Source organism: Tauraco erythrolophus, chromosome 1, assembly GCF_009769465.1.
Source record: "Tauraco erythrolophus isolate bTauEry1 chromosome 1, bTauEry1.pri, whole genome shotgun sequence".
NCBI lineage: Eukaryota > Metazoa > Chordata > Aves > Musophagiformes > Musophagidae > Tauraco > Tauraco erythrolophus.
Genome location: NC_141465.1, coordinates 128925120 through 128944347, shown reverse-complemented (window position 1 = coordinate 128944347; position 19228 = coordinate 128925120). Strand labels below are relative to the sequence as shown.

Here is a 19228-nt window from a genome sequence, read left to right as displayed (position 1 = left end):
AAAGGTTAGGTGTGGAGTTTAAGCCAACCATCCAACTGGTTTCTAAACTTCTTTGATAGCTGATGGGGAGAGACAGAAACCTCCAGAGTGCATCTCCTCCCTCCAGCAGCTGTTTTGGGAAGGGATGAAAGGGGCATTTCTCTTTGAAGATGCTCATCTCCCTCTTCATTGCTCACTGCAGAAGTACTCACAAGCTGAGATTAGACACTGAGTCTTCAGGCAGCTGATGTTAGCCGAGGTGACTCTGGATCACAGGCTGTATGTGGCTAGCCCAGTTTTGCAATGCTAAAGTAGGAGGCATCTGTCCCAGTAGAGTGATCCAGAGCACTACTGGATCTCCAAGCTTGGAGTACTAATAACTACTATCTCCAAGCTGTGGAGGCAATGCAGAGAGTCAAGTGACAATGCTGGCATTCCCACTTCTCTGGATTGATTGCACGAGGTCAATCTCTGCAGGATGAATTGATACTCTACCTTGAGGGCATCATGACTTTGAACAGCCCTGTATAGGAGCAATCCCGACAGGGACTCGAGATGTTGAGTGCACTTCTAGAGTAAGCATTCTGTGGAAGGAGGGAGGGAAGGAAGGAGGGAAGGCCAGTGCAGTAGCTTGCAGGGCAGCATGCTTGTCCAGGAATAGGAGATATGGCTTCTAGATTTCTCTCACTTTGAGGTGGCTTGAACCCGTAGCTGTCATTCCCCAGGACGATACCTGACCACAACACTATCCTGTATGATTCTCTGCATTCCTCCTGCTTTAGTTGGGCCATCATGCAGAAAAGAGCACAAGATCAAGGAATCAGCGGGAAAATTAGCAAGGAATGGCACTGATGAGGGCTATGGGCATTTTATCCAATGTTTCCCCATTGCAGGGTTCATTAGCCACCTTGGAAGAGACACAAAAACCCTATACTCCCACATGTGTATGCTCAGAAATGGCTTCTTCTCTCTTGTTCTGCTTCCAGTGCTATGATTCTTTCAGAGCAGTCCAGCTTCAATAAGAGTGGTGGAGATGGGACACATCAGAATTTGGCTAAAGCTTTGCCAAGCTAAGCAGAGCTCCCTTCCAGGCAAAAGATGCAGGCCTATAACCCAGTTTTCCCATTTCCACAGTAAATGCTGCTGCCACGGGGCTCTAAGGAGCTGCAAAGCAAAAGGTGAGGCAGCATCTCCAAGTATTTCTTCACTGTCTTTAATGGGACTTACTCTTGTTGGTGTTCAGCGTGGTCCAAGCCTTTTCAAAAAGTTCCCTGGTCCCCCACCAGGGACTTAAGTGCAGTCCAGGTGCCTCCCTACTTATCTCAAAATCTCAAGTGTTCCAGTGCCTACCAGTTCAGGCATGGAGAAGTCTGTGCACAAAGACACAGGGAACTCTGCGGTCCAAACCAGTGATACTGATGAAATTAGATGCCTTTGTAGTCTGGCAAACCTGGCAAGTAGATAGTCTGAATGTCTTCCATGGACTGCTGCCCTTCCTATGGTCTGTTTTGGGTGCCGGAGAGGGCCGTTTCAGCAACAGTCTCTAATCTTTCTCTGCCAGCTTCCCCATCTGCAAAAATATATCTGTTAGCCATAATGAGTTCTGCTCATATTCCTGAGTCAGAAACAAATGGAAATACTGAGATCTTTGGACAGAGAAAGGACAAAATATCTAGTCTGCATCTGTTCTCCATGGTTCCAAAGACAAGGTTATAGGGATATGATTACTTTTTCTGGAAACATGTTAAATTTAATTTCTTTTTTCCCCCTTAGAAATGGAAAATGCTTGCAAGATTTTCTCCGCTGCCAAAACTTTGTTCTGGGAAAAACAGCTGACTGATAGGGGACCAAAGCTCTGTCAATAGCCAGGGAAATTCCCAGGCACACGTACTTTCAGACTGATGGAAGCAGGTGACTGGCAAGACCTGTCTTAAGTGTTGACTTTATTTCACGCCAGGGACTTGCCCAGCCCCGAGCTCTAGTGAAAAACACTTCACAAGATCACTTTTTGGGTGGGGTGTCAGTAATATATTCAGCTGCTGGATATCAGATATTATTTGCAGAGTTGCCAGTGTTCTGGATGCTGCATGACTCATTGGATTGAGGAAGGAGTTCTGCAAGTCAGTCAGTTACAGAGATATCTTAAAGAGCTTTGGTACGTCTAACAAGTTGCAGGTTAGCCACAGAATTCAACATACTTATTTCTTCACTAGGATGCCTATTCTGCACAAATTTATTATCCTGCATGCTCTTTTTATCGCCCAAGGTCTTGCGACCTTTGATAAATATGTTCTTGACCACATACACACATGACAGAGTCTCTGAAGTCCAACCATTGGCCTGGAAACTCTCTGAGGAAGGGAATGTTTCTCAGCTTGTCCTTTTAAAAAGGCAATTCTGTAAATAAGGCCAAGCACTTCCACTCAGTATCCCATTTTCCACCCAACTCCCTGTAATTTCCCAGCCCACAGACGACAGGCCACATACCTTAATATTTTCTTCAGGCCAAGAGTTTAGCATTGTTGCAATATGGCCTTTGTCATGGATGGTGATAAACAACCCCCTAAGAAAGGAAACAAAAGAAGAAAAAGAAGCCTTGTAATAAAATTAATAACTCCAAGATAAAATAAAACAGGTGAAACTTAAAACCGCAGGGAAATGAGCTGCTGAGCACAAAACCAGGCCATTCAACGACATGGAAATGAGACCTCAAGGGACGGCTAGTAACTAGTTCTCCTTTCAAAACCCCAAGGCTCAAGATCCTTAATGGCAACTTCACTCAAGAGCCACCGGTGTTGCACATTTCACCCTTGTGAAACATCTTTGCTTCAGGGAGCAAACTCTGCCTTAGTGCAGACGAGCTGCCTAGTTACAATAATTTGGATAAATGTGGGGGAGGCTGATGGTTTTACCATAAGCCTTGTTACACATTCCTTCCTGGGGAGCTTATTGCTGGCAGTTCAAACAGTAAAAGCATGACCCTTCTCATCCAGCTACCAATGTCAACGATGTGGATGGCTATTGCAGAGCTAGATATTTCTGTCCCCTCTCCAGTCAACAGAGCTCCAACTGGATGCAATTAGATCAATATTTGCTGTGGTATTCATGGAATAGGTATTCGCTTTGACCAAGCCAACCCTGCCCTTACAACACCTTTTTTTTCCCCTGAATATCTGACCCCAGTTTTTGACACTTGCATTCACCTTATGAAAACCACCAAACATTCTGAGAAGTGAAACAGAAAATTAAACGTTTGGATGAAACCTCAGTACGCAGCATTCGCAGGGACAACAGCATACCTGACTGCACTAAGGCTCATCACTTCTCAACACAAAGATCTTCATTGTTTAAACAAAAATGCTTTCTTTTTAATAAAATTAAGAGCTGGAAGACAGCATTCTTGAAACATGTTTCAGACTTTTTATCCTCTTTCTGTTACTACCAGAAATAGAATCCTTAGCAGGGATTCTTCCAGTACCCAGGATAGTATTATTCACATTTGTTGATCTCTATGTAGATGTTTTGGGATATTTTGAAACTCTTTTTAGGCAGCGCTAACCTCAAAGCAGCAACCTCCTCCATATGCATCTCAGGGTAAATTGCTACATTGCTCACAGGGTTCTCTGATCAGCACAAATCAAGGTTTCTGACTCGATGACTCCTCTTGGCAGGTGGAGGTACTCATTTTCCTTGCCTTGTTATCTGCTCACAAAAGCAGGAGTTGTGGCCGTGATTAGCAGCAATTGGAACAATGGAGAAATGCATTTTTGCTGCTTCCGTCTCTCTACTATTGCTCAGCCCCAGCAAGTTCAGATCAAGTCACGATTTGGGGTTCTAATGTGAAATATTAGGTAGAAGAAGCTTGAAAACAACTTTCACTGTAAGTCCAGGCCTGGACAAAGTAGATCGATGGGCCGAGGCCAACTGTATGAAATTCAACAAGACCAAGTGCCGGGTCCTGCGCTTGGGCCACAACAACCCCCTGCAGCGTTACAGGCTTGGGGAAGTGTGGCTGGAAAGCTGCACAGCAGAGAAGGACCTGGGGGTGCTGGTTGACAGCCGATTGAACACGAGCCAGCAGTGTGCCCAAGCAGCCAAGAAAGCCAATGGAATCCTGGCATGTATCAGAAACAGTGTGGCCAGCAGGAGCAGGGAAGTGATTGTGCCCCTATACTCAGCACTGGTGAGGCCACACCTGGAGTACTGTGTCCAGTTTTGGGCCCCTCACTTCAAGAAGGACGTTGAGATACTGGAGTGGGTTCAGAGAAGGGCAACAAAACTAGTGAAGGGTTTAGAGAACTTGTCCTATGAGGAGTGGCTGAGGGAGCTGGGACTGTTGAGTCTGGAGAAGAGGAGGCTCACAGGGGACCTTATCACTCTCTACAGTTACCTGAAAGGAAGTTGTAGGGAGATGGGGGTCGGTCTCTTCTCCCACGTTATGAATGACAGGACGAGAGGGAATGGCCTCAAGTTGCACCAGGGGAAATTTAGGTTAGATATTAGGAAAAATTTCTTTACAGAGAGGGTTGGAACAGGCTGCCCAGGGAGGTGGTGGAGTCCCCATCCCTGGAGGTGTTTAAAAACCGTGTGGATTTGGTGTTGAGCAACATGGTTTAGGGACTCTGACAGTGCAGGGTGAATGGTTGGACTCAATGATCTTGAAGGTCTCTTCTAACCAGACGATTCTATGACTCTATGATTCCATATGAGTGATGGATAATTAAACATACTTGGGCTACTCTCTACAGCGAGGACACCTCTCACATGACTCTTGTAGGGAGCAGGTATCTTCCCACAGCCAACTGCGGGATTCCTAAGAAAAAAGCCTTTTACTTCGAAAAGAAGAAAAATTCAAGTGCTGACTTCAACACTGATCAAGTCGCGATCACAAAGAAGGATCAGAAATGCAAAAAAAGGAAAGTAACGGTTCATTTATTCAGCATAATTCTTTAAAACTGCGTCCAGTAACCAACGAACTAATCATACACACATGGCCTATCTCGAAGGCAGTATTCACAGATTTTAATCTTCACAAAAAAGGAGTTCTGTACTGCTGCCATCTGTGTTTAGAAAGGAGTTCTTGACCAGGAATTAAAAGCACAAATGAGTAACATCACTGCAGATACTTCAAGTTCCGATACGCTTTTAAAAAGAATGCTATTGTTTTAACATTATGTTTTCCATACATAATAAAGACATCTGTTACTTAAGTGTCTATCTAGCTTCGTGCCTCATACACTCACATCTCTTCAGTCCTGAAGGGAGTCCACCAGCTATTTAACCTTTGAAAGACATCCAGTGCTTGCAGCAGAAGCTGAAACCCAACTGTCTCTCCACTGCTGGTCCCAAGGCTCAATGAACTGTGAGTTGTTTCATGCAAAGGGGAGAGGGCAGATACCCGCTGCCTCTGAAGAGCTCCTTACTCCGGCTGTTTTCTCAAGAGGGCAGTGGGCTGGTTTCCAATCCTTGCTCTGGATCCGGCAGAAGAGCGAGTTCAGCCTGGGTCTTCCAAAATCTGATGACCGCTCTCATGCTCCTTGGGAGAAGGGCTCTCACAGCTGTCATGATGGTATGTTTTGCCTGAGGAACGACTGGCTTTGCTTAGATACCCGGGTTGGTGCCTGAGAACCAAGCATGGAGAGGCACTCCTCTCAGAATTTGTGTTCCTTTCCTTAATATTACATTTATTTGATGCCAATCAGACCCTTCCATTGGCTATGCTGGCTTCCGTGGATCCTTTTCTGAAAACAGAACAGCTATGACATGCATCCGCTCTCCCTTCAGGCTATGCCATTGACCAGATCCCTAGTCCTAGCTGCTTATCTCCACTGTCAGCTGTGAAACGCATGGAGAAACTCAGGTGAACTCCTTACTTGACTCCAGGTAAAATCAGATGGCTTAATTTATACTCATAATTAAGACACTAATAGCACTAGAACTTTGGAAGGGAGCAGAAATGATGATCCGTCTGGGGAAACTGATCTCTCTCACTGACACAACCACATCAGGAAGTGGGCATATATCTAAGCAAGCCTCATATTCTCCTAAAGTTGAATCCAAGAGCCAAGGGCCCATTTTCAATAAAACATGAAAGTTTCCAATGCCTTTAGGTATCCAGTTGGAGCACATTCCTGAACCTGGTTGACGCTCTGTGGATGTCATTCAGTGTTCAAGCATTCAGAAGGGGATCCTGGTAGTGGGGAGCTGGAAGTCCCTTTGCAGAACAAGTATGAAATGACCAACTCTGACGGGCAGTACAGTGAATTCACTGTGTTTTTAAAACGATGCAAAGGGAAACAGACACACATCAGACTTCAGTCAGGGCTCACAGGTAAGTCCTCCCTTTGTATGATCCCCAGCAGAGACATGCTCTCGCTCTGATGACAATGGTTACCCACAGAGATGAGCTGGCTGACTTGTTGAAATGAGATGCCCAAAATTGGCAGAGGCTTAATCTTTCCTAAAATCCCTTCCGCAAGGCAGGCAGAAGGAAGACACAAGCTCTGGAACTGAACTCAGCAAAAGGTTTGCCGATGACTGAACAGGGAAGAGTAGTAGCCAGGTTTCTCCCAAGGGTACACAGCTTATAGGAGAGGTAACAGGAGCAAGAGCTTATTTGTGCCTTTGAGGACAGCAAGGCAGAGCTCTAAATACTGAGATGAACAGGTTGGTCTATGTGGACCTGTACTAAATAAGAAACATCCAAGCAGTAACAAAATCAATTAACTTGATTCTTCTGAGGAAAAGATGCAGCCTAAGCATTCTGAAGAAGGAATGCAACCTAAGCAACAGATTGTGCCTTTATCATCACGCCTTCTCCATGTCTTTTGGGATTGCATCGGATAAATTGCTTCAGAGAAACAAAAAGACAATGAGGCAGTTATCCTTTAATCTTGGGACTCGGTAAAAATGATTCAATTAAAATAAAACACTAAAAAGATAAGTCATAAGCCCCTCTACTCTGCTCTCATGAGACTCTACCTGCAGTACTGTGTTCAGCTCTGGGGTCCCCAACAGAAGAAGGACACGGAGCTGTTGAAGCAGGTCCAGAGGAGGGCCTCCAAGAAAGCTGGAGAGGGACTTTTTACAAGGGTATATAGTGACAGGGCAAGGGGCAATGGCTTTAAACTGAAAGAGAGGAGATTTAGATTAGATATAAGAAAAAAATTTTTCACTCTGAGGGTGGTGAGGCACTGGAACAGTTTGCCCAGGGAAGCTGTAGATGCCTCATCCCTGGAAGTGTTCAAGGCCAGATTGGATGAGGCTTTGGGCAACCTGGTGTAGTGGAGGGTGTCCCTGTCCATGGCAGGGGGGTTGGAACTAGATGATCTTTAAGGTCCTTTCCAATCCAAACCATTCTATGATTCTATATAACATGGGCACTGCGTGGGACAAACGCACAACCTGCTTTTCCAGACCACAAAACTCACCTATGCCCAGGAACCTGCCATTCTACATAAGCTTAGTCATTGTATGTCTTCAGCCCCACAGAGAAGCGGCTATGCACAGTTAGCTGGAAGCCACACACACGTGCGTGGAGGTAAAAATACAAGAAATAGAGCTCAGTAAAAATTAACTGCCCAGCAATGTCAAGCCAGAATGTACACACTGTGCCACTATTTCTGGCTAAACTGTAACCTTCAGAGAACTGTTGGCTTTGTGGGGGTAATTCAGAGTGGGGAGTGCTCCAGCCTATAGTCATCAGGGGTTTCAGAGCTGCAGGCTCCTATTCAGTCCATTAACATCACAGGTTTCACTACAGCTGCCTTTAGTTAAGGTGGAAGTCAGACTAGATTTTATTGTGTCACTGAACACATCTGTTAGGCTCCGGAAAACTTCAAGGAGAGTTACAGCTTCTTAATTTGTCACTGAGGCAATATTTCTGTCTGGATTTCAGCAAGTCAAGTCAAGTTGCCTGAACTGGACTGCAGGATCCAGTAGACTGCAGCTCATCATTGCAGAATCCATCAAAGGGCTTGGGTATGTTCATTCACACCATACAAGACCTTTTCTCATTGCTAAGTCAAGGACATTACCTTTTCCCTTCTGGTTTTGTCCTCGCTAGTTCATGGAAGTACTCCAGGAATGGAATTATAGAGCTACACAGTGTACCATGTGAGCCATAGGAAGAATCCTGCTGCGGTGCTCAGTTCTGGTTACATCTTGGCCGTCCTGATGGCATTTGAAAGACCCACAATGAAGACAAGCCCAGAACTGCAAGGCTCATTTTAGAAAGAGTTCAGGGACAAGGGAGATGGGGCACATTTGAAGCCCAGAGGAAGCAGCGCCAGATCCTGGTGATGGCTTTTTAGAATTACATTCATTTCTTTTAGACATTTGTGAAGGAATAAGTTTTAACATGTCTCAGGTATTAGGAAACAAAAATATTCTTTAATGCTTTCATTCAATGAGCGGTTACTTCCTCAAAAAGGCAAAGTAGTGCTCCCCTTTCTGATTTTTGTGGTTAGCAATGCTGCCTTGTGAGCTATTTCCCATTAGAAGAAACAGCGTGTGATGGAGCCAGCAGTGGTATCTCTAAAGCACTATTGTTTATTTACAGAGAATGTGCAAAGCTTCATTTCCCAAAACACAGAGGGGAGTGAAAAAGATTATGCAACTTCTTTCCTCACGGCTCCAAATCTCTCCTCACTTCCCTTCTACCCAAAAGTCTCCCTCCTTCTCCCTAATACCTTTTCCTTGGCAATTACCAGTGCTTCTGTGGCTGTGTTTGCAACCCTCCTGCTGTTGCCTTGCCCCACTTTTCCAGCCCACTGCTGCCTCTGACACGCGATCAAACAGAAGTCCAATGCAATCAAATGCAATCAGTGCCTTTGCTTTATCAAGCTCCATGTAAAATCCTCTTTGGCCAGTGCTGAGCTCCTCTTACAGCCTTGTCCTGGGCTGTGGTTTTGGGTAGTGCTCCTATGACTTCAGTTACCTGTATACATCTATACAATTAAAGCCTTCTTTACACTTGTCATGTATGAGTAACAGTCAGCAGTTATATCCATCAACTTTACTATCCTGGTCAAAAGCCACAGAAGAACAGAACAGGTGATGGTGCTGGACCACTGACTTATACACTAGTGTGAAACAAAAGGACCCTACCCTGTGCTTCATGTGAATTTCTCTTACTAGCTGAGATAGGACCATATTTGTATATTTATGTCCCTGTGGAGGAAAACAGACATCACTAGAAGGATCTCAAAAGCTCCTAAGTTGACAGGAGCTGAAAAACACAAAAAACCCCACTCAACTTTTGCAGCTTCATCCTTCTTTTCCTTCCTCACTCCTCCAAAAGGACTACTCTCCGAAGAGAAAGATACTTGCTTGGTAAGGGAGGAATGTATTTGAGCAGCATTATACAATATTTACTGATGCTGCAATGGTCAGGCTTGCTCAGGGTTTGGAAGAATGCAAAATACTCAACTGCAAGTTCCACATGCTTTCTGCACAGCCATCAGTCCATCAATCCTGTTTATTTGATCTCAGAAAACAAACATCAGAGCCATCTTCTTTAACGGGCTACCAGTCTTTGCCTTATATAATTACTTGTTCCTGAGACACTGATGAAAGGATGCAGGTTAAAACAGTAGCTAAGGTCTCTAATTCTCCAGATACTTACATGCTGTTTGTCATCCAACATGAGAAAGAGTGCTTGCAAGGACTCTGGCTCTTCGTGTGTCTGCTCCTGTGCCAGCATGCAATGAACTGCAAGACTAAACCATAAATATGGAAACATGATTGCGAGCAGCCCTCAGGAGAAGGACTTGGGGTATTGGTTGATGAGAAGCTCAACATGAGCCGGCAATGTGCGCTGGCAGCCCAGAAAGCCAAATGTATCCTGGGATGCATCCAAAGAAGTGCGGCCAGCAGGTTGAGGGAGGTGATTCTGCCTCTCTACTGTGCTCTCATGAGACCTCACCTGCAGTATTGCATTCAGCTCTGGGGCGCCCAACAGAAAAAGGACATGGAGCAAAGATGATACAAGGGCTGGAGCAGCTCTCCTATGAAGACAGGCTGAGAGAGTTGGGGCTGTTCAGCCTGGAGAAGAGAAGGCTCCGGGGTGATCTTATAGCAGTTTTCCAGCACTTAAAGGGGACCTACAGGAAAGCTGGAGAGGGACTTTTTACAAGGGCGTGTAGTGACAGGACAAGGGGCAATGGCTTTAAACTCAAAGAGGGGAGATTTCAATTAGACCTAAGGAAGAAATTCTTCCCTCTGAGGGTGGTGAGGCACTGGAACAGGTTGCCCAGAGAAGTTGTGGCTGCCCATCCCTGGAAGTGTTCAAGGCCAGGTTGGATGATGCTACCACTCTATGATTCTATGAAAACTCAGGCTTTTGTTTCATTTTCTTTCCACTTATCAACTTCTAGTCTGGGTGCTATGAGAGGAACTTGCTCCACAAGCAAGGAGAGGATAAAGACTACTGGGTAAGTTAGCATTAAGAAAATGAACATACTCACTCTACTTATATCAGACCGGCAGCCATCATGATTCAATGTTTTCATCCAAACAGGAGAGGCTCATTCTCAGAACAAAAACGTTCAGGACAAAGGTTAAGTGTCTCTACTCACAACACAAAGGTGACGAAATCCTGCCCACATGAAAGTCCTTGAGTGTTTTGACTTAGTACGGTCTGGACTTCCCTCAGAAGGAGCTGGAAGTCCATGAGAAGCCATTGTTTAAAAAAGCAATAAACAAAAGAGATGAGTCAGGGCTTTGCTAATATCCAAGCCTGCATGAGGCTGCGGTTGAAGAGCGATGAAAAGTTGTGAGACAGCGGTCAGAAACTGACACCGAGATACGAGGTTGCACAGGAAAGGGCTCTGACAAGCACGGCACAAGCTGACCTTCTGCAGTGATCACAGCCCTCGCCCTTCATAAAGGCATGATGCTCTTGGAAAGCCTGGAGCAAGACTGTCTCAGAGTAACGTTGAAGTTCCCTTGGCAGAATTATCTTCACACTCAGGAAAGAAAAAGACAAGTTCATAGAATCATAGAATGGTTTGGGTGGGAAGGGACCTTAAAGATCATCTAGTTCCAACACCGTGCCATGGGTTGCCCCACTACACCAGGTTGCCCAAAGCCTTATCCAACCTGGCATTGAACACTTCCAGGGATGGGGCATCAACAACTTCTCTGGGCAACCCGTTCCAGTGCCTCACCACCCTCGGAGTGAAAAATTTCTTCCTTATATCCAATCTAAATCTCCCCTCTTTCAGTTTAAATCCATTTCCCCTTGTCCTATCACTACATGCCCTTGTAAAAAGTCCCTCTCCAGCTTTCCTGTAGGCCCCCTTTAAGTACTGGAAGGCTGCAACTGGAAGTTGGCTTGTCGCTGTGGATGATGCTGACTGCTGCTGCAAGCTGCTCCGTGCTCTTTGGAGTTTGGCGGAATTATGCCCCAAGCCCAGACGACTGGTAGGTATTTTGACTGCCCATGGCTGCAATGGGGACACACACAAGGGAGGGATCAGCTGATGGCCTTGGCTTTCGTTGGATGCTAACCACAGAAATGTGTCACTGTCGTGCCAGAAGAACAGGCTGGAGGACCCGCTCTGGATTCCAGGCCAGTCTGTGCTAGAGATGCAGTAAAATGTGGTTACACTAAAGCCCTACATTTGGTTTTATTTATTTACACGTGCAAGACTCATACACAGAATTGACAGGTTGAGCAACACGAGCCTCTGGAGACATTTCCACCAGCTGCACTCCTATTGTTGAGTTCTTTGGTTCAGGTCTCTGCCAGAACAGGATAAGAGGCTTCAGAATAACAAAATAAACTTTGAAATTGCTTGGCTCTTTTAGGGAGCTTGAGATGATAAACGCCTGTGGGCTACAGGCTTTGGAGAGAAAGGATGTGCTAGCATGCACTGATTTGCCTAAATACAGTACAATTAATCATCAAATTGAACAAAATCTCTGTGGTGATTCATCAGCTATTTCTGCAGATTTGTTTATAACAAAAGCCAAGGACTTTTTGTTGGTTTAGATAATTTTCTGTGTAAATCGTAGGATACTGAACAGTACCCTGAGGTACTGACGAAAAAATAATAGAAACTGAGCATAATCAACTGTTAATGAAATCTATGCAGAGATTTATAAGGCAATATCCTATAATTTAAGTACACTAAGAGATTTAATTTCAAATAACCTGCAAGGTGAATGATTGCATTAATATTATAAATGTCCCTAAAATTTTCATCGTATCTTTTAGACAGGAAAATCAAAGTTCAGTGTGGGAGCCAGAAGGTGCCGGCTCCAAGGTACAATAACGAAGGATTCACTATCCACACCAACCTCCCAAACCCACCCAGGCAAATCTCCGTGATCCTAAGGGATGGCAAGCAGCTAAGATGTAGGAAAACACCAAAGATGAAGAACAGAGAGGTCGGAATGAGCATCTCGGAGTGATTGCTCCTGCATGCAGAGAGCAGTGCACGCAGGCTTCAGTGCCAGCTGCAGCCCTCCCAGTTCTTTGGCACAGTCCAACCCTGCCACGGCAGGAAGGTCCTGATCAGAGCCTAAAGCAAAGCTTTCGGATCCATCTCCTAGTCTGCCAAGTTGTTAACATCCAGCACTACTTTTAGCAGGTTGTTGTTTTTTTTGTTTTTTTTCCAGGAAAAGGGAGCTTATACAGTCACTGTGTCCTCTCGTACCTGCTAGCTCATTTCAAGCAAATTTATCAGAGAGGCAAAGGTCTCAAAGATGTTTGTTCCTACATCCTTTTACGGAAATCACTGTTGAGATAAAGGGAAAAGATAATGTGGTTCATGTCCCCACCACTCTGGGGAGGGGAATGTAGACCTTCCACTGACAATTATTCTGACAGTTGGCCAAAAAGATACTTGCAGTTAGACTCAACATGTGCTGCTTCACACCTAGTTCCTACTGAGCCCTCACTAGCAAAACCTTAGCCTTCCTGCGCTGCAGGACAAAGCAGAAGGCAGAGAAAAGGAAGGAGAAGCTGACTGAAGAGGAAACCAAATGAAAAAAGGGGATGGTTACGGGGCAAGATGAAAAATGCAGAGATAGGGAACCAGAGGGGACAGCAAGCAGAGCACTCAAAGCTGTGCCTATTGCTCCCTGAAGAAGAGGTGAGGGAAGGAGAGAAGCACAAGCTGGTGTGAGTGGAAATGGTGGGGCACAGGTGGATATTGTGTGGTGTTGTGGACACGCTGGAAGGAAGGGATGCCATCCAGAGGGACCTTGACAGGCTTGAGAGGTGGGCCCGAGCAAACTTCATGAAGTTCAACAAGGCCAAGTGCAAGGTCCTGCACGTGGGTTGGGGCAATCCCAAGCACAAGTACAGGCTGGGTGGAGAATGGATCGAGAGCAGCCCTGAGGAGAAGGACTTGGGAGTGATGGTGGATGAGAAGCTCAACATGAGCCGGCAATGTGCACTGGTAGCCCAGAAAGCCAACCTTGTCCTGGGCTGCATCAAAAGCAGCGTGGCCAGCAGGTCCAGGGAGGTGATTCTGCCCCTCTACTCTGCTCTCGTGAGACCCCACCTGGAATACTGCGTTCAGCTCTGGAGTCCCCAACACAAGAAGGACATGGAGCTGCTGGAGCGAGTCCAGAGGAGGGCCACAAAGATGATCCAAGGGCTGGAGCACCTCTGCTATGAAGACAGGCTGAGAGAGTTGGAGTTGTTCAGCCTGGAGAAGAGAAGGCTCCAGGGTAATCTTCTAGCAGCCTTTCAGTACCTAAAGGGGACCTACAGGAAAGCTGGAGAGGGACTTTTGACAAGGGTGTGTAGTGATAGGACAAGGCGCAACGGATTTAAACTGAAAGAGGGGAGATTTAAATTAGATCTAAAGAAAAAATTCTTCACTGTGAGGGTGGTGAGGCACTGGAACAGGTTGCCCAGAGAAGTTGTGGATGCCCCATCCCTGGAAGTGTTCAATGCCAGGTTGGATGGTGTCCCTGCCCATGGCAGGGGTGTTGGAACTAGACGATCTTTGAGGTCCCTTCCAACCCTAACCATTCTATGATTGGACAAGGAGAAGGGATGTGGAAGGGAACAGAAGGTATCACAAATATGAAGTGCTAGGGGACAGTGGATAGAAACCAGGAGGAATCCCGGATTCACTGGTCCTGTGAGCCAGGAAACAGTTTGAAGCATAAATAGTCCTTTCTTCCTCTCCAGAGGGAAGTCACTGGAGAAAGACCAGCTCAGTAACTCCTGTTAACCAGTCATTATGTAGAGGATTGGCATCAGGTACCCAGTGAATCTCTGCTATTCACAGTCTAGGATTAAGGAAGGAGGCAAACAGACCCATGTTGTTCTTGGCTTTTTGTGAGTTGCTCATCCCTGCTGGATCCTCAGGACTGGATTCTCTGGTTTAACCAGAGAACTGTCATGTCATAACATAATTCAGTGGTTAAATGCTGCTTGTGTTTGAAAACTTCAGAAACCATTTTTTTTTCAGTGCCTTTCTCAGCAGTGGTGTTCCAACAGCGGTGTTTAAGAGGACCTCTGAGAAGGTCTGTGTAAGGACTGAGCCCCTGGAGCCAAGGGCTGGGTAAGAGCCAAGTGGGTCTGCAGCACGGGGCCTGACTCTTGCTTACCCTCGGCACCCAGAGCTCCCTTTGTGCAGATGTGCAGGAGGGAGAGGGAGAAACCAGGCTGTTTATAGAATCATAGAATCATAGAACGGTTTGGGTTGGAAGGGACCTCAAAGATCATCTAGTTCCAACTCCCCTGCCAGAGTAGTTTACACCTACTCTGCCTCCCATTCCTGAATTTACAGATGCACATGGGTAAAGACCAGGCTTTGAGGTGAGACATAAGATCCCACCACCCAGCGATTCCACTAACCAGTGGGGCATTTCCCAAATCCAGTATCCTTTGCTGCATTTTGCTCATCACACTCATGGGCTTGCAGCCCTCTGTTCAAAATCAACTTTAAGTGTAGGAAAAGCTGACTCAGCCCCGATTTTTCTGTGCCTTTTTGGAGGCTCAGTCCTAAACCTGCCTGTACGCTGGATCGTGGCAGTATCTCAGCAATGGGAAGATTACGGGGTTGCAAAGAGAAACGTGTTGAGATGGGCAATCAGTGCTGCTGCTCAGTGATGGTGACCAAGGAGCCCTTATCTGTTTCCACCGCTAAGCACATAATGCATTCCTTGTACTTGATAGTACAGAGGTTAAGGTGGGATCAAAAATCCCTGGGAAGTTAAATTAAGTCCTACCCTGATTATATTTCCTTCCTGCACTGTGCAAAGTCTTCCAAGACCCACACCTTCACTTTCAAAGTGCACTGCAGGGAGCCCCAAGAACGAACACAGGATTAGGACAAAGTTTGATGAAGAAAAGAGATATTATTTTGACAATACCAGAGCAATCAGCTTTCAGATAAATTAAATCTAACCTGGCAGACTCTGTCTTAGTGAAGCCGCCTAATAAAAAAACTTAACTTTTGCCATAAATTGCAGCAAATACAGAAAATACCAGCAGATTTTACAGCAGGTCTTCCATAATCATGTACTGAAGATGTGTGTGGCTCGCCTTGCCAAAATGTTCAAATGGAGTATCTGCACACAGAGTTCTCCAGAAACAAACCCCAAAATAAAGCAAAACCCAAAGAAGGTAAGAATTACAGTGCCAAAGCAGAGAAGCCCTCGCTCTGTGCAGATCTGTTGGGGAAGCCTTTGGCAAATGCAAACCACTCTTTAAGCCGCCTATGGATTTCTCTTTCAGAAATGGATGCCCTGTAGAGGACAAGGGTGCTGCTCTGACACCGCTGTTGTTTACACAACCCAAGGCTGCACTGCAGTTACCTTGCAGTGGCATATAAAGGTCAATATAAATTAGATAATAAAAACGTATCATTTATTAATATAAATATTCTATAAACTAAATGGTTCAGAAAGAGGATTGCTCCCCATAAAAAATGTCCCCAAGTCACAATGTGTAGTCCACAGGGGGCTGTCCCACCATCCAATGGACATTGCTGTCCAAGATTTTCATGATAGCCAGTGTTATTTCTCCTTCAATTTACATCCTGGTATTCATTATTCTAAACAATTCTTCTCTCTCCTCCCTGTCTTTGGCACTTGTTGTTTAAGGTGGGGTTGTTCCTTGTGGCAGCAGCATAGATTTATGACAGATTAAAGGCAAATGCATCCTCTTGAATTTCCTTCACGAAGTCAACCTCTTTCGTTTGGCCAACTCCACCTCTTCCTTTGAGATTCTCCTGGTAAATCAGGGAATTTCGACAGATTTAAATCTAATTCACCTCTGACAGCAGGGAAAAGCCAGACCTTCACAAATTAATATGACACTTTGCTGTTAACTTCAGTGAGCCTGAGGTTTTACCTCATGCCCGTGGAAGTTTCTCTTGGTTGTTAGAGCCACTGCACATACATTTGGACCAGGAAAAAAAAAGGAGGAGGGAAAAAGAGAAGACTGGAGATATGGAGGGAGGAGCACTGACTATTTTTCTAATGAAAAACTATCTAAGTCCTTTTTCACTCCCATCACAATGTAATAACTGTGGTACAGCCTCCCAACACCAACAGTGTTCATCATATTCCTCCAGTCTCCATGGTACCCCAGACCACAGTTGATACACCAGCTCTTCTCTCCGTACACCCAGAAGCCAATCTGTGCTCCTCTCTCTATTTGAGAACCACTTAACTAAAGGGGGAGCAAAGAAGGGACAAGGATGGGGTACAGCATGCTGAAAAGACTTGCCTGGAAAAAGTAGGGTCAGCACAGAGGGAGGACTGGGAGCCCTTGAACTACTTTGCCACCTCTCAGCAAAGGCTTGCAGACAGGCTGAGTCATTCTCAGCAGCCCTGGGCTCCCTGTGTGTTAACTGCTTCCTCTGTACATACTCTAACCTTGGTCTTCTCCTTGTTCCATAACCTGGTCTCATACAAAGGACTGTCTCCCACCTATATCTCCTGCCAACCTCTTCTGGGCTTCCTGACTCACACGATCTTCATGATACTTTCCACAGATGACGCTCTTCAGTCTGTTACAAGACCAGTCTGCTTGTGGTGATGTTATCTAAACACGGACTGTTAAAACTCATTCATCTTCTCTTACACTGACTTCAGCTCCTTCTGGAAGAAGGCTGAACCAGGCTGGTGGCAACAAGAGCAGTTATGACAACCAGTGTTCTAACAAGAAGCAGAGACTGCCTAAAGGGGTTTCAAAGCACAATTTTCAGGAGAATAATCCAAAACTCAGTCTTCCTACTCACTTTTGCTCTCCACTGTTCCTCCTCTATAGGAAAGGGAGTGAAGACAATGCTGTGGTTAGGGACAAGTCTATGGGATTTTCGAGTGAGTCCAGAGGAGGGCCACAAAGATGATCCAAGGGCTGGAGCACCTCTGCAATGAAGACAGGCTGAGAGAGTTGGGGCTGTTCAGCCTGGAGAAGAGAAGGCTTCGGGGCTGGAGAGGGACTTTTGACAAGAGTGTGTAGTGATAGGACAAGGGGTAATGGTTTTAAACTGAAAGAGGGGAGATTTCGATTAGATATAAGGAAGAAATTCTTCACTCTGAGGGTAGTGAGGCCTTGGAACAGGTTGCCCAGAGAAGTTGTGGATGCCCCATCCCTGGAAGTGTTCAAGGCCAGGCTGGATGAGGCTTTGGGCAACCTGATGTAGTGGAGGGTTTCCCTGCCCATGGCAGGGGGCTTGGAACTAGATGATCTTTGAGGTCCCTTCCAACCCAAGCCATTCTACGATTTACACCTTTGTTCTAATTTCCATTTGGTTTGGGTTTAAAGTGCATAGAAATGGCAGGTAACTTCCTCTCCTGCTGCTCAGACTGCGCAACACCATTAAAAAAAAGCACCTCAGCAGAGCCAGATCTGTTGACAAGGCAATTCTGTAGACTGACTGATGTTTCACTTGCTCATTTTCATCAGAGACAGAGACCATTATTCTGTCAGACTTAATTTTTGCACCATCTGCATCCTGTTAGCTTTCATTCTCCAGGTTCAGCTTCACCCCAACTTGTTTCGCATTGTTCTGCAATCAGTTCTCAAGGGTATTTATGTCTCCAGAAAGGAAGAGTGAACTTAAGCAAGTTTTTTCTGTCCCGATAGCTTTCCTTCAATGGTGATGCACCAACCTGTTCCAGTCCTGCTCTCAGGGGATGCCAAAAGCTTTTGCAGAGCAGCTGACAACTTTATACTTTCAAATACTCACGAATTACCCAGTGTCTCAAGAGACTGTGGTCTTATCCCACTGTAATAAACTATCCCTCTCTATCATAGAAGAAACAAAACCCTAATTCCATGCCCTAAGGTAAGTTCCCTCTCTGCTTTCTCTTTGCGAAAAAGTATAAAGTCTCTTTCCAAAGATACTGTCACAATTAAAAGAAATCCTTCAGCTTAAAAAATACCTTTTAAATACCACTGCACTTGTTCAGTCCTGTGCTGCATGCGGACTCCCGTGATATTCATTAGCTACATTTTACATTGAAAGAAAAAAGAAAAAGAAGTAAAAAAGATCACAATACTACTACCATGCACTTTTCTTTGTAGAGGACTTTGTATCTTCACTCTAAAGCAAAAAGGACTCTCAATCACAGTCTGAAAGCTTTTAGGGCTGGTAGAAGAATTTCCTAAGATAGTGGTGACTTTCTGTTAATGGGATCAAAGAACAAATTCCTCCTTCCTTCCCTCTTTTAATATCTCAGAAAGTTGCAAGCCCTCCTCTGCTACATTCCTTCTTACCAAATTTCCGATGAAGATAAAGGTTCCCCAGTCTTTGAAAAGCAAACAATTCCAAGGCCCATGTTCCTGAGTGCCTAGGGTAACCTGTCCTTTGCTTGAAGCTATAATTATGTTATCACCACTGCTGAACAGAAGCAAACCTGCTCTCCTCATGCCTTGAACAGCTACCTCCTCCTTCTGCACATCCCTTCCATCATGTCAACACAACTCGTGTTGCAGCTGGCAGTGAACTGGCTATCTGAATTATCACTAGTCAGGCCCAAAAAAGACTTGGATCTACCCAGATTTATTCCTGAACCAGATCATCGCACAGCTGCATGGACATCTGTGCAGGCACAAGGGTGGTGGAAGGGAGTAGCGAATAACCAGGGATGGATTGCACAAGACAGGCTGCAAAGCTGAGTATGCCAGCCACAGGATCTGAAGCTGTACAACTCTGCAGGAAATCTCCTGTAAGTCTGGGCGACCCTTGAGAGTCTGGAATCACACCTATACATGATCCAAACCTTGTAACCTTCGGACACTATTTCCAGCAATATACTTTGGCCA

At 45.4% G+C, this 19228-nt stretch overlaps 1 protein-coding gene across 1 annotated transcript in view; it reads right to left on the bottom strand.

Moving 5' to 3' along the window:
* Positions 1-19228, bottom strand: part of ME3 (malic enzyme 3) — a 150248-nt gene that overhangs the window by 39590 nt on the left and 91430 nt on the right. The window contains exon 4 of the mRNA XM_086614377.1: positions 2467-2542. Within this exon, the coding sequence (XP_086470503.1) occupies positions 2467-2542 (76 nt within the window). The remainder of the gene's footprint in view (positions 1-2466; positions 2543-19228) is intronic.